General features: G+C 45.6%; 1 protein-coding gene across 1 annotated transcript; it reads left to right on the top strand.

The window, feature by feature from the left end:
- The first annotated feature begins 56 nt into the window (after positions 1-56).
- On the top strand, positions 57-7,364 carry Tm2d3 (TM2 domain containing 3). Its single transcript, XM_048368786.1, has 6 exons — positions 57-158; positions 490-582; positions 2,827-2,984; positions 4,672-4,846; positions 5,396-5,471; positions 7,054-7,364. Exons 1-6 carry the CDS (start codon positions 68-70, stop codon positions 7,217-7,219), a joined length of 759 nt encoding a protein of 252 aa, XP_048224743.1. The 5' UTR covers positions 57-67; the 3' UTR covers positions 7,220-7,364.
- The last annotated feature ends 5,614 nt before the right edge of the window (positions 7,365-12,978 follow it).

The following is a 12,978-nucleotide window of genomic DNA, read 5'->3' as shown; positions in this document are numbered from 1 at the left end:
TAAGCCCTAAGCCCCGCCCCTCGCGCATGCCCACAAGTCCCGCCCCGGAAGTCCGCGCGCCGGCAAGATGGCGGCCGCGGCGGGCACCCTGCGCGGCTTGTGCTGGCTGTGCCGGGTGCTGCTCTTCCTCTCGCAGTTCTACATTCTGTCTGGCGGGGGTGAGTTAGCGATGAGGGTCGCGCGGGCGTGAGCGAGGTGGTGGGGGCGCGGGGTCCGCGCCGTGCGCAACACGGGCGGAGGGCCGGGTGCGGGGAGGCGGCGGCCGCCGGGTCTGGGAGCTGTGGGGGGCGCCCCGGGTAGGTAGCTGGGTCGCCAGGCTGGACCCCCCCAACCCGCCCTTCGCTCCCGGGTGGCCGGGCTCGACCCTGGAGGCTTTTCTCCGACCCATGTCCGTCTCCTCCTGCCTTTGGAGGCCCGGTGCTGCCTGCCCCTGTCAACCACAAACCGAGGAGGGTTCGTGTCCCGGGATCACCCGATTCTCTTTTGTAGGGTCCTTAAATCTAGAACATTCGCAGCCCCTGGCTCAGTCAATCAAGGACCCGGGCCCGGCACGTACATTCACCGTACTTCCCAGGACAGCAGGTACTGGCCGTTATCTATTCTGGTAAAGGTGCCTATTTATATCTCTCCTCCCTCCTTCCTTTTTCCCTCCCTCTCTCCCTCTTCTCTCGCCCATAAAATTCCTTGCACGAAGTCACCTTTCATGTTTGACTGTCAGGTGTGTTGTAGTTGAGATGATAGGACCTAAGGACAGATACACAGCCATTTGCAGGAGGCAGATTTTTGGGTCCTTTTGAACAGTCCGGCCTCATCTCTGTCTAGCCTCTCTCCCCCTGCTTGTTTCTAAATCTGGTCTCTATTATTTTTCCACCTCCTCCATCAGGAGCCTGTAACCAGTTCAACTTTCCTTTCAAAATGTTTTATTTCCTAGCCAGGCACCGGTGGCCCCTGCCTGTAAATCCTATTTATTCAGGAGACTGAGATCTGAGGAGGACGGTTTGAAGCCAGCCCAGGCAGGAAAGTCTGAGAGACTCTTATCCTCAAAGAACCCCCCTCCCCCGCAAAAAAAGCCAGAAGTGGAGTTAGGGCCAAGTGGTAGAGCGCTAGCTAACCTTGAGCAAAAAGATGGTCAGGGACAGCAGCTGGGCCCTAGGTTCAAGCCCCAAGACTGGCACACAGAAAACAAGGGTTGTTGTTTTTTGTTTGTTTTGTTTTTTGCCTTCTAGAACCCTGTTTCTGATGTTGGAAAATAACTCCTCGCCCAGTGCTTAGCAGGATAAGAAAGGGACTGGTAGAAAGAGAGGTGTAGTCGGGATCTGGAGTACTGCTGGGAAAGTGAGGAGATGAATTATTCCTAAAGTCATTTCATCTTTGTGATTCAAAGTGGCCAGCCTCTAACCACATAGCAATAGGAACAACAGAAAAGGAAATGGTATTTTGTAACATTGGCCACTTAACACAATGACCAGGAAAGACCAGTTTATTTATTTTTCGGGTTGGTACTGGGTCCTGAACTCAGGATCTCAAGATCTCATTTGACTTTTTTGCTCAAGGCCAGTGCTCTACTGCTTGAGCCACACACCTTCACTAATGGCTTCTTGCTGGTTAGTTGGGTATGAGAGTCTCACTTTTCTGCCCATCTGGCTTCAAACAATGTAATTATTAACTAGGAGTGAGGCATCAATGAAGAAGTAATTTTAAGTTACTATGCTTTGCTCTGTAGCAACTGGCTGCAGTAACTGGCATAGACATTATACTGATTCTTACTTGGAAGTAAACAGCAGCAACAACAAAATACAGTAATATCCTTGAATTTAGAACATATATTTCTTAGGGAAAGCACAAGATTCTCCTTATTTGTATATTTTTCAAAGTCCCTCTTCTCAAGCATCCTTGCAGGTTTTTAAAATCTTCTCAACTGATAAAAATATATTGCATACCTGGTTGGGTTGAAAAACAAGTTGCTACTTAATGAATGAATTACTCGACTGGGAAATTAATTATTTTGAACTCTGGTGCCATAAATCTGCACATGGGTAGCACATTACAGCATCTTGAAACACCACTGTGGAATAATGATAGAATGTTTTCCTGAGCTGGGAATGTGGCTTATCGGTAGCCTGCTTGCCTAGCATTCATGAAGCCCTGGGTTTGATTCCTCAGTACCATATAAACAGAAGAAGCCAGAAATGATGCTGTGGCTCAAGTGGTAGAATGCTAGCCTTGAGCAAAAGCAGCTCAGGGACAGTACCCAGTCGCTGAGTTCAAGCCCCAAGAGTGGCAAAAAAAAAACAAACAAAAAAAACCTTAGAGCGTGTTTGTGGCTTCATTTCCTAGCCAGAGAATTCAAGTGAAAAGAGCATTGGATTAGACATGGAGAAATTTGTATTGTGGTTCTGCCGCAAATACCCTCTGGGCTTTCACAGAACCTCTACCATGTCAAAGCTTTTAAGTTTTTCACCTTACAAATAGTGGTTAATTTTTTTTTAATTTTATGACAAAAAAGGTTTAAGATATGGTTAAAAAAGAAAAAGGTTTTGAATCCCAGCTTACAGGCACTTTGTCTATACTGTTTGGACATGAACACCTCTACTTTTCATGGCCACCTGAGAAGCTTGGATGGAAAGCTTTTGACCAGCGTCCTGCTTCCCAGGTCATGTGGCTGGCTGGTGGCAGAACCCCACTTTCATTGCAGGGTTCTTTCTTTGGGCCCAACTCCGTGTGTTTTTTTTTTTAATTCTAGCATATGCTTCATTACTTCACCTAGAAAACTGCCTTTTTCTATGACAGTATTAACAGCATAAGCGGCTTTCTCCCCGCCCGCAGAGAGCACGGAAATCCCGCCTTACATGACGAAGTGCCCAAGCAATGGCCTGTGTAGCAGACTTCCTGCAGACTGCATGGACTGTGCCACAAATTTCTCCTGTGTCTATGGGAAGCCCGCCACATTTGACTGCACTGTGAAACCATTTGTTAACTGTGTTGTGAGTACAGCAGCTTATTTATGCTACATAATCACATCATAACCATGTTGAAAGAGTAGTTTAGATTTGGCTCTTGTGAGGGGAAGTAGTCTGAAAGAATTTGTCTAGTCTTTTGTAACAGTCTTGCAAAATACATAAATACAAAGAAGTTTGTAATATGGTGGTGGTGTACCCCTGCAGTGCCAGCCACTTGGGAGGTGAAGGCAGGAAGATCAAAAGTTCATGGCCAGTCAGGCCAAAGGCTGTGAGACTCTGTCAAAACAAAATTCGACTGGGCACTGGTGGCTCTCACTTTGTAATCCTAGCTACTCAGGAGACTGAGATTTGAGGATTGAGGTTCAAAGCTAGCTTGGACAAGAAAGTCCATGAGACCCTTATCTCTAATTAACCACCAAAAAAGCCAGAAGTGGCAGTGTGGCTCAAGTGATAAGAGTGCTTGACTTGAGCAAAAAAGGGTCAGGGACAGCAGCCAGGCCCTGAATTCAAGCCGTAGGACCACTGTGCGTGTGAATGTGTGCACACACACATACCTGGCTGAGGATATGGCTCAAGTAGTAACACACTTGCTGGCATATGCAAGGCCCTAGGTTCAATCTCCTGTACTATTTATTTTTTAATGAAAAGAAAAATTAATTTTAAAATCCCATTTAGGGGAAGTGGGGGGCTTTAAGGGTATAGTGGGTATAGTTCAGTGGTTGAGCAATATGTTTATTAGCATTTGTGAGACCCTAAATTTAACCTTTAGTCATCCCCCCCAAAAGATATTTTGTTTACTTAAAGAACTTTAGCTTTAAAAATCCTGCATTCCCTTTTATATCAATTGTGGCTGTCCCAAATATAATGGTAACTGGCAAATGGGTTGAAGTCCATTGGAAATGTAATGACAGCAATGGGGCCTTGTGGGCCTTGGAAGAGCTCTGTTTCCCTGTGTCTCTGAAGCAAGGTTGATTCCTTTAGACGGGCTCAGGGTTCTTAGTGGGGAGGGCGAGGCTCCATCTTACGTGGATGAGCTGAGAGGGGGCTGGTCTCCTTACCTGGGAGCAGGTAACTTCATGTAGGCAAACGTCAGGTAAACTGAATCCCTGCTTCACAAACTAAAATGCAGAGAGCTGCAGAGCTCCTCCCTGAGCATAAAGGAGAAGCATCTGGTTCCTGGACCCCAGCCCAGTAGGCAGCCCCATCTGAGAAGAACCCCATGCTGTGCAGCCACTCTCCTTGCTGTCCTGAGGTTCTAAACTTCCCGAGCCACACTGAACTCTGGGCTGAGGCCAGTGCTCACACAGAAGCATCCGGCTTTCCAGACTCTGCCTCACTTGGGACTCAGTGACCTTCACCAAATACCCTTTCTGTGCCTGCCAGTTGTCTGTGACCTTATGAAACAGTGTTTCTTTTTTCTATATTACAAACATAAGATTAAGATGATCTTAGCTAAACAAAAGTAATGAGATCATCTTAACATTTTGAAATGCTTTTTCTACTATAATGTGAATTTGTCTAGATTTCATTCATTAAGTAGCCAGCCTATACATTTGTTTTGCACACACAGTATGTTTGTACTTAGTGTTCTGGGTCTGGTACTACTGCTAGATTCTAACCACAAATGTCTCGGGAATTTTGCTCCACATGATGATGTCATCTTCTGAACTATCAGACGGCTATTAATTAGCACTGTGTCCACTGTACATAGGATCAAGACTTGAAGCCCCAAAAGAACTTCATCATCAACATGACCTGCAGATTTTGCTGGCAGCTTCCTGAAACAGATTACGAATGCTCCAATTTCACCAACTGCATGACAGTGGCTTGCCCTCGGCAGCGCCACCTGACCAACTGTACAGTGAGGGACCACATCCACTGCTTGGGTAAGTAAATCCGAGTTTGGGACGTTGGTGAGCAAGATACGTTTTGCCACAGGATGCTACTCCAGAGGCTCCTCAGGCTGATAAAGATAAAAGACATGTTCATTTTAAAGCTTTAAGCGTGTCCTTTCACATTTAGGTCTAGAATCTACTTGGTTTTCATTTGGGGAGCTGTTGAGTTGGAATTCAGTTTTTTATCCCCCCACCTCCCCATCCCAGTGGAGACCTGGTCTGTGCAACAGGGCTCATGTCCTGTCAAGCTTGAGCTTGTTCTCCTGCGGTTGATTTCTCCATCTCAGTGCTGTTCTGTCTTATTTACTTCTAAAGGCATTGTCTGGTAGGGCATTTCACAATACTCCCCTAACTGTATTCAACTCATTCAAACGTGAAATCTGTGCTTACAGATGGCAAGGGTTTTCATCCCTATACCAAGATTTCTTGTTCTAAAGAAAGGTGATCATTTAGATTCTAAGTGAAGAAGGCTATTGTATAAAGTTTCTATGAGAACATTTTTGTGTTAAGTTTCTATATAAAGTGTTCTCTTTTTGTAAGGTAATCGTACTTTTCCCAAGATGCTGTACTGCAATTGGACTGGAGGCTATAAATGGTCCACTGCCCTGGCTCTAAGGTAAGCTCAGTATGGATGTCTGAATGCCATCTGGATTTCTTTGGGGTCCGAGGAATCTTCCAGCCCTCGTGTTAGGCCAGGCTCATCCTTCACTCGGATCCAGGAGACACAGCTGGAGGTAGATGACCTCTTAGGGCCTGGTGGCATCTCATGGCAAACGGGCACCCTTCACTCACTAGGGATGATGGAGTAGAGACATCGTGACACAGAACCAGCCAGTTTCCCTCCTTAACTTCTATGGCTCAGAAAGTGCTGGAGACTGGATAGATAGGTTTTAGTGCATGCTTTAAATGTTAACTTTCTTATTTTAAAAAAAAGTACTGAAAAAAGTGAAAGTAAAAACACTAAAAATTACATGTAATTTTATCATCTAGACAATTATAAATATATAACTTACATAAAAATCTGCTGGGTTAAGCTTTTCTTTTTTTAAAAAAATTGTATCATTCTTCCCATTAAAGGGAAAGGCAGGTAGGCCCATTAATTAAGCTATCATTAACTAAACTGTCCATAGCTGAACTCATAAAGGCAATGTTTGGGGCCCTGAGGCCTGTAGTGTGTGGCCTAGAGCAGGAATTCTCAGCCTTCTCACTGTTGACATTTGGGGCCACGTAATTCTTCATCTTGGAGCTGTCCTGTGTGTAACAGAATGTTTATCAGCACCTAAGGCCTCTACCTACTGCCAGTTGTGAACCAAGAACACCGCCCCTCTGTGTGTCCATCAGAATAGCTCCAGATATTGCCAGATGTCCCCTAGAGCAGTATTGCCCCTTGAGAGAGCCACTGCATTTGAATTGGGCCTGAACAAAGAGGAGAATTGTGCCTGGCCACAGGCATCCTGGTAAGTAAAGGATGATTCCAAGATAGGAATTAGATATAGCAAGATAGGATTTGCTAACTGGTCATACCAAAGTGTTTGTCAGAATCAAATTAAAACTAAGAATTGGTACACAGCCAGATGCCAGTGGCTCATGTCTACAATTCTAGCTACTTAGGATGCTGAGACCTGGAGGACTGAGGTTTAAAGCCAGCCTGCACAGAAAAGTCTGTGAAACTCAATCTGCAATTAACCAGCAAAATGCCTGATTCGAGGCCTGGCTCAAATGGTAGATTATCAGCCGTGAGTAAAAAAGGCAAGCAACAACAGGAGTCCCAGTGTTAGTACACACACACACACACACACACACACACACACACACACACACACACACACACACGTCAGCCTAGCACATGAGTGGCCCTGATTCAAACCCCAGTACTGTAAAAAAAAAAAAAAAAAAATCCTCTAAACTGCCCCTGCTTGGATTAGAAAGCAGTGAGGTACATGCAGTGAGGAAAACATTTCAGTCCAGCTAAAAATTGAACAGTTACTCTTTTCCTAGTGCCAGGAATCAGACCCAGGGCCTGACACATGCTAAGCCATGGGCTTATTTGGGACAAGGCCTTCTTGCCTGTGATGATTTGGTGGTATGAATTTGAGAAGCTGTCTTGGTGTTCAGATCACTTGAAGCCCTTCCACATTGCGTGTGAGCCGTTGCCGGCCCCACCGTGGAACCCAAGCCACTTTGCTGTTCTGTTGCAGCATCACCCTTGGGGGCTTTGGCGCAGACCGCTTCTACCTGGGCCAGTGGCGTGAAGGCCTAGGCAAGCTCTTCAGTTTCGGCGGCCTGGGAATCTGGACACTCATAGACGTCTTGCTGATCGGAGTGGGCTACGTGGGGCCGGCTGATGGCTCATTGTACATTTAGCAGTGGTTATGTGCTTCTGATGGGAGCAGCAGTCATCCGGCCTGTAGGAATGGATGTGGTGTGGTAATGTATTATGTTTTTAATGTACAGCATCTGTACTTTGCTTGCCTTGATGAAGGTAAAATAAAATGAAACACTGAACCAACCTGGAATTCGTTTTTGATTTGCCTGAAATACATTTATTTCACTTGAAAACAGAGAACATATTCTGAAATGGTTGAAAGTCCTGTACAATTCCCTTGGAAGTGCGTGGGTCACACAGCTCTTGTACCTCTGACCTGGCCCCCCAAGCTGTGGCCACAGAGAGACAGCGGAGGCGTCTATCTGCGCCTCCTCCTATGAGCTCTGTCTTTAGAAGTCAAGTGTAGAAGTTGGTGATTAGTTGCTGGTGACTGGTTTGCATTATTAGTAGTTACTGAAAAATTAATAAAATTTCTGATTGTTTTAAGATTATATTATAGACTCATTTCTGTATGTTTTCCAAGTTAGAACAGTCTTTATTATGAAGAACCAAAATGTCTTTCAGCGGGGCTGGGGATATGGCCTAGTGGCAAGAGTGCCTGCCTCATATACATGAGGCCCTGGGTTCGATTCCCCAGCACCACATATACAGAAAATGGCCAGAAGTGGCGCTGTGGCTCAAGTGGCAGAGTGCTAGCCTTGAGCAAAAAAGAAGCCAGGGACAGTGCTCAGGCCCTGAGTCCAAGCCCCAGGACTGGCCAAAAAAAAAAAGTCTTTCAGCGCACCACCTCCCATCCTGCAGTCATGATTGGCTGATTTCTTGGCACCATTGTTGTGTTGAGAAATGTGTTTCTGTGATAAGTAGTTTTGTCCTTATAGATTTCTGTGGACCTTTTGTTGGAGCGAAGGCAGTTCTTTTCTTTGGAATTTGGGTGTCTGAATACTGCCTTAAAGGTTTGTGTTAACAGCCAGATGATCTAACTAGCAGGTTAGAGCCAGAAACTATAGGATACACAAATGTAATGGGATAGCTGTTTTCTTCTCCAGGTGATTTGCTTACTATATGCTACTTGAAAGGGACATGAAATCACTGTAGTCATATTTACCTTTGAAGAAAATGTCTTTTGAAGCATACATCTGAGTAGGTGTTTGGTGGCTATAGTGTTGGGAGCAGTTCCATTTCAGATCACTAGATGGCGAGTCCCTGTTAGGTTTGTTTGCTCCTGTACTTGCAGAAACTACCCATCTTGTGTTTCCTAGAACCTTGTCACAGAGTGTTCCTTCAGGTACAAGGGGGGTCTGGGTTGGCCTTTCTTTTTAACCTCAAGAATCTTGGTTGAGCAGGTATCGCTTTAGAAAAGGACCTTTTCCTGCCAGAAGAAGCCTTTTGAAACCTATAATAAAAACATGCCAGAGGGGACTGGGGATATGGCCTAGTGGCAAGAGTGCTTGTCTCGTATACATGAGGCCCTGGGTTCAATTCCCCAGCACCACATATACAGAAAACGGCCAGAAGTGGCGCTGTGGCTCAAGCGGCAGAGTGCTAGCCTTGAGCAAAAAAGAAGCCAGGGACAGTGCTCAGGCCCTGAGTCCAGTCCCCAGGACTGGCAAAAAAAAAAAAAAAAAAAAAGCCAGAATCTCTTTTTTCCCCTCCTTTCTTCTCCTCTCCTCTCCTCTCTCTCCTTCCTAGCTGCCATGACGTGTGAGCTGCTGTGTTCCGCCACACCCTTCGTGTCATGGAGTGAAACATATGAGCCAACATACATCTTCCCTCTGAGTTACATCTCTCGGGTGTTTACTCCTAGTAGTGACAAAGGCTGACTTACACACAGACTTACTTTGCTATAGGATCAAAGCATGGTCTTTCCCACTGAGTGCTTCATGTGCCCTTGGGCAAATGCATTTTCTGCTCATCCAGGTCACATGTTTTGCACATATCAGTAAGATCAAGTTATTGATTACACTCTAGGATTTCTGTATCCTTGCCAATATTTTTATTTTGTCTTCATATTGATCAGCGTCAGAGGTGTCACAGTTTTCAACCATGATGGCAAATTTGTTGATTTTCTGTTTCAGCTTTTGCTTATGTATTTTGAAATTCTTACTGGTGTAAACATTTTCAATTATAGTGTGTTTTATTGTGGTAAATGTAACAAAACTTACTATTCAGCCACTTTTAAGTGTGTAATTCAATGGCATTAAATTCATTCACATTGTTGTGCAACTACACTTTCAGTTTTACTCCTATTTTCTTTTTCTCCTTTTTTCTTTTTTCCTTTCTGTTTTCTCTTTGTTGTTCAGATTACTATTGATCTGTCTTTGAAATTACTAAATCTTTCCTGTGTCATCTCCAATCGATTACTGAGCCCATCCAACGAGTTTTTAATTTCAATTATTGTATTTTTTTTTAGTGTGCAGTTTCCCTTGTGCTGTGGTTGGAATATGGAGTGTCCTTGGGCTCTCGTTTTAAGTGCTTGGTGTCACTTCATGGTGCTATTTTGGAAGAGCATGGAAACTTCAGGAAGGGGGAATATAGATGCTTCCTGTTTGCCAAGCAGTGAGGGAGCAGCCTCTCACACACCTTGCTGCCAGCATGATACTCTGTCCAAACCTCTGGAGCCAAATTGCAAGCGGAAATAAGGAGTTTCATCTCTTAAATTGTGTCTTATCAGGTTATATTGCAACAGAAAAGCCCTACCCTGTGGTAGTTGAGTGTGAGTGTCAGCTTGACTGGATGGAGGGCCGAGCTCCAAACTAGGTGTGTCCAGAGAAGATTGGCATGTGTGATAGCAGATGGAGGCAGAACGAATTGCAGGGGTTGGGGGGACGTGGGCAGTGCCACCCTGTAGGCGGGACCTTGGAGGAGCAAGGTTGAGGGAGGGGTAAATCTAATGCAGAGGTCTGATCTTCTCGAGTGGGTGGGTTTTCTGTTGCCATCCCATGTAGACATCGGAGGCCAGAGTTCTCAGCCTTGACTATGAATGTGCCTCAGTGGCTCCCGAGGGCTTTCAGGCCTGCAGCCTCAGACTGCAGGCTGAGCTGGCTTTGGGCTAACTTGTTTCTGGTTGCTGCCTTAATTACAGCTAAAGCTTCCATTCTAAATAAGGGTGGCTTCTGTCTTTTCCTTAGGTTGGGGACCGGGCTGTGAGGTTTTCCCCAATATTCCTGAGGTGCCCTTTACCTCTTGGCGTTGCGTGTCTGTGTGGTGGGGGGCACTTCGCAGCCCTCCTGCCTCTCCTGCCCCCAGCGACTAAACTCTGCCTCCGCTGATTTGGGCAGGCGTTTCCCATCCTCTCCCTCTAGTGGCCGCAGCCCTCCCTTGGGCTTGCTCTAGGACTCCAGCCTTGACTGGTTCCTTGCTTTTGTATTTTGTCCCCAGAAATCAGGTTTTGCTTCTCACCTCCATTTCCCAGTGTGTGTGGGTTGCATGTCCCTCTCCTAGAGAGATGCATTTGCTTCTATTCTTCAAAAGCAATGCCTCTTACCTGTGCCTGGTAAGTGTGGGCATTCTCTGCGCCTCCCTCAGCGGGGGAGCAGGTGGGCAGATGGGGAAAGGATGGGCTCTGGGCCTGTTCTGCGCCTGTGCTATTGAAAGCACCCCCTGCTCATCCCCGTTTCAGATGTTTTCCACTCTGATCCTGCAAGTTAGTGCAAATGCCCTGGGGTCTCCCCAGGCCTCCCCAACTTGCATCCTAGCCCAGTCTTGGCCTTGAATTCCTTACTAAGAGTCAGCTGATGCCTTTGTCACCCATGGTGACTCCGGATCTCCCGTGCTCCGCCATAGGTGAGAGCGATCACTCGCCTTCAGTGTCCCCTGGAACACCTGAGCCCGCATGGAGCCCGGCTTCTCCAATTGCCTTGTAGCCTCGGATCTCACCCCATTACACTCAAAAGTTAGGACTTTGGCACACGGCTCCAGTGTCTCTCACTGTCCTCCAGCACCTTCTCTGCCCTTCGTGGGAGCAAAGATGAAATGTTTTAAATCAAAATCACCAACTCACTCTGTTTGCCTACTGAGCTATCATCTATCAAGAACACTGCATGAGCTTTTTCTCAATCATATTATTCTCTATTTATAAAGCGAATTTTAAACAGTTTCTGAGCTGTGTTAAAAAGCCATGAATGATCTTTTCTTCTCATTTTGTAACCTAGTAACCAAAGTCATTAGTGAGATTCACAGTTAACTTTTTCCTTTGAGGAAAAAAAAAAAATGTAGGAGTTCACACTTAATCCGAAGGGTATTCTCTTTCCTCTTTGGAAATTTTTGGATTGCCTCATTTTAACTTTACATAAGCGCTCCCTAACCAGATAGGGCAGTATCTCCCGTGGCTTTTCTTTTCTTTTCTTTCTTTCTTTCTTTTTTTTTTTTTTTTCCAGTCCTGGGCCGTGGACTCAGGGCCTGAGCACTGTCCCTGGCTTCTTTTTGCTCAAGGCTAGCACTCTGCCACTTGAGCCACAGCGCCACTTCTGGCCATTTTCTGTATATGTGGTGCTGGGGAATCGAACCCACGGCTTCATGTATACAAGGCAAGCACTCTTGCCACTAGGCCATATCCCCAGCCCCCGTGGCTTTTATTTTCCTTCAGCAGTCCTGGGGTTGAACTTAGGGCCTCACACTTGCTAGTCAGACAGTCAGTGCTGGAGCCACACCTGCTTTATTTTCCAGTAGGCTCTCCCACTCTTTCCCTGGACTTTCCAGCCCGTGGTGATGGGAGCCGTTGCTTTGGGGTCGGTGGTGGGCAGCGAGTACGTCATGGTGAGGCGTGTGGTGATGCAAGAGAACATAATGAGCGATCCTGCAGTCCCCGGCAAAGACACATTCCCAATGGCCTAAAACCTCCCTCTAAGCTCCGCCCCTTAAAGCTTCCACGCCTCCCAACAGTGCTATCCGCCCTTTAGCACAGGGGCCTTTCAGGGCACTTTATAGCAACAAAGTGATAGAAAAATGAAGAATTAGCTGGGTGTTGGTGGCTCACACCTGTACTCCTAGCTATTTAGGAAGCTGATATCTGAGGATTGTGGTTCAAATCCAGCCTGGGCAGAAAAGGCCATGAGACTCTTACCTCCAATCAAAAATGGGAAGTGACGTTGTGGCTTAAAGTAGTAGAGCACTAGCCATGAACAAAAAAGCTCAGGGACAGCACCCAGGCCCTGAGTTCAACCCCCACTACCAAAAAAATTAAAGGTGAATAATTAAGAATACAGAAGCTTTTGAACATTGAAGGATCCTGAAAACACTTTTTTTAAACAATTAAATTTCCTGTTGTACAATCATCCAAGAAACTTTTCTGTTTGGGGATAAAACAATGAAATTTTCTACATAGAGTTGAAAGACTAAGCTTTCCTTTGGCACTGTTAGTTAAAATTCTATTTTTTGATTGCTAGTTTTTTTTTTTTTAAGTTATTTTCAGCCTCACAACTTGCCATTAGGGAAAGGTCATGTAAAGTGTGTTTCAGTGTGGAGGATACCTTCATCAGGTTTCTGTCACTGTTAAACCACAAGGCTTTATTGCATTTTCAGTCAAGTCCATTGTGCATTGCCCAATCTGAAGTCTCGGAATCGATGACATTTGTTATGCAATTAGTCATTCAGTGCTTGCTGTCACATTTCCAGCTGAGGGTATTCAACACTTAGCAGAAACACTGAATCCTTTCTGTCTCAGATCAGGAGTAAAACAAGGATGTCTACTCTTGCCCATCTCATCCAACTTTTATTTAACATAGTAGGGATATTCTGGCCAGTGCAATAAGATAAGGAGAGGAAATAAGGGTGAGAAGGAATAAACTTTACTTGCATG

This window comes from Perognathus longimembris, chromosome 20, assembly GCF_023159225.1.
Source record: "Perognathus longimembris pacificus isolate PPM17 chromosome 20, ASM2315922v1, whole genome shotgun sequence".
Taxonomy (NCBI): Eukaryota; Metazoa; Chordata; class Mammalia; order Rodentia; family Heteromyidae; genus Perognathus; species Perognathus longimembris.
Note: the sequence above shows the minus strand (reverse complement) of the source record. Positions and strands in the feature narration are given on the sequence as shown.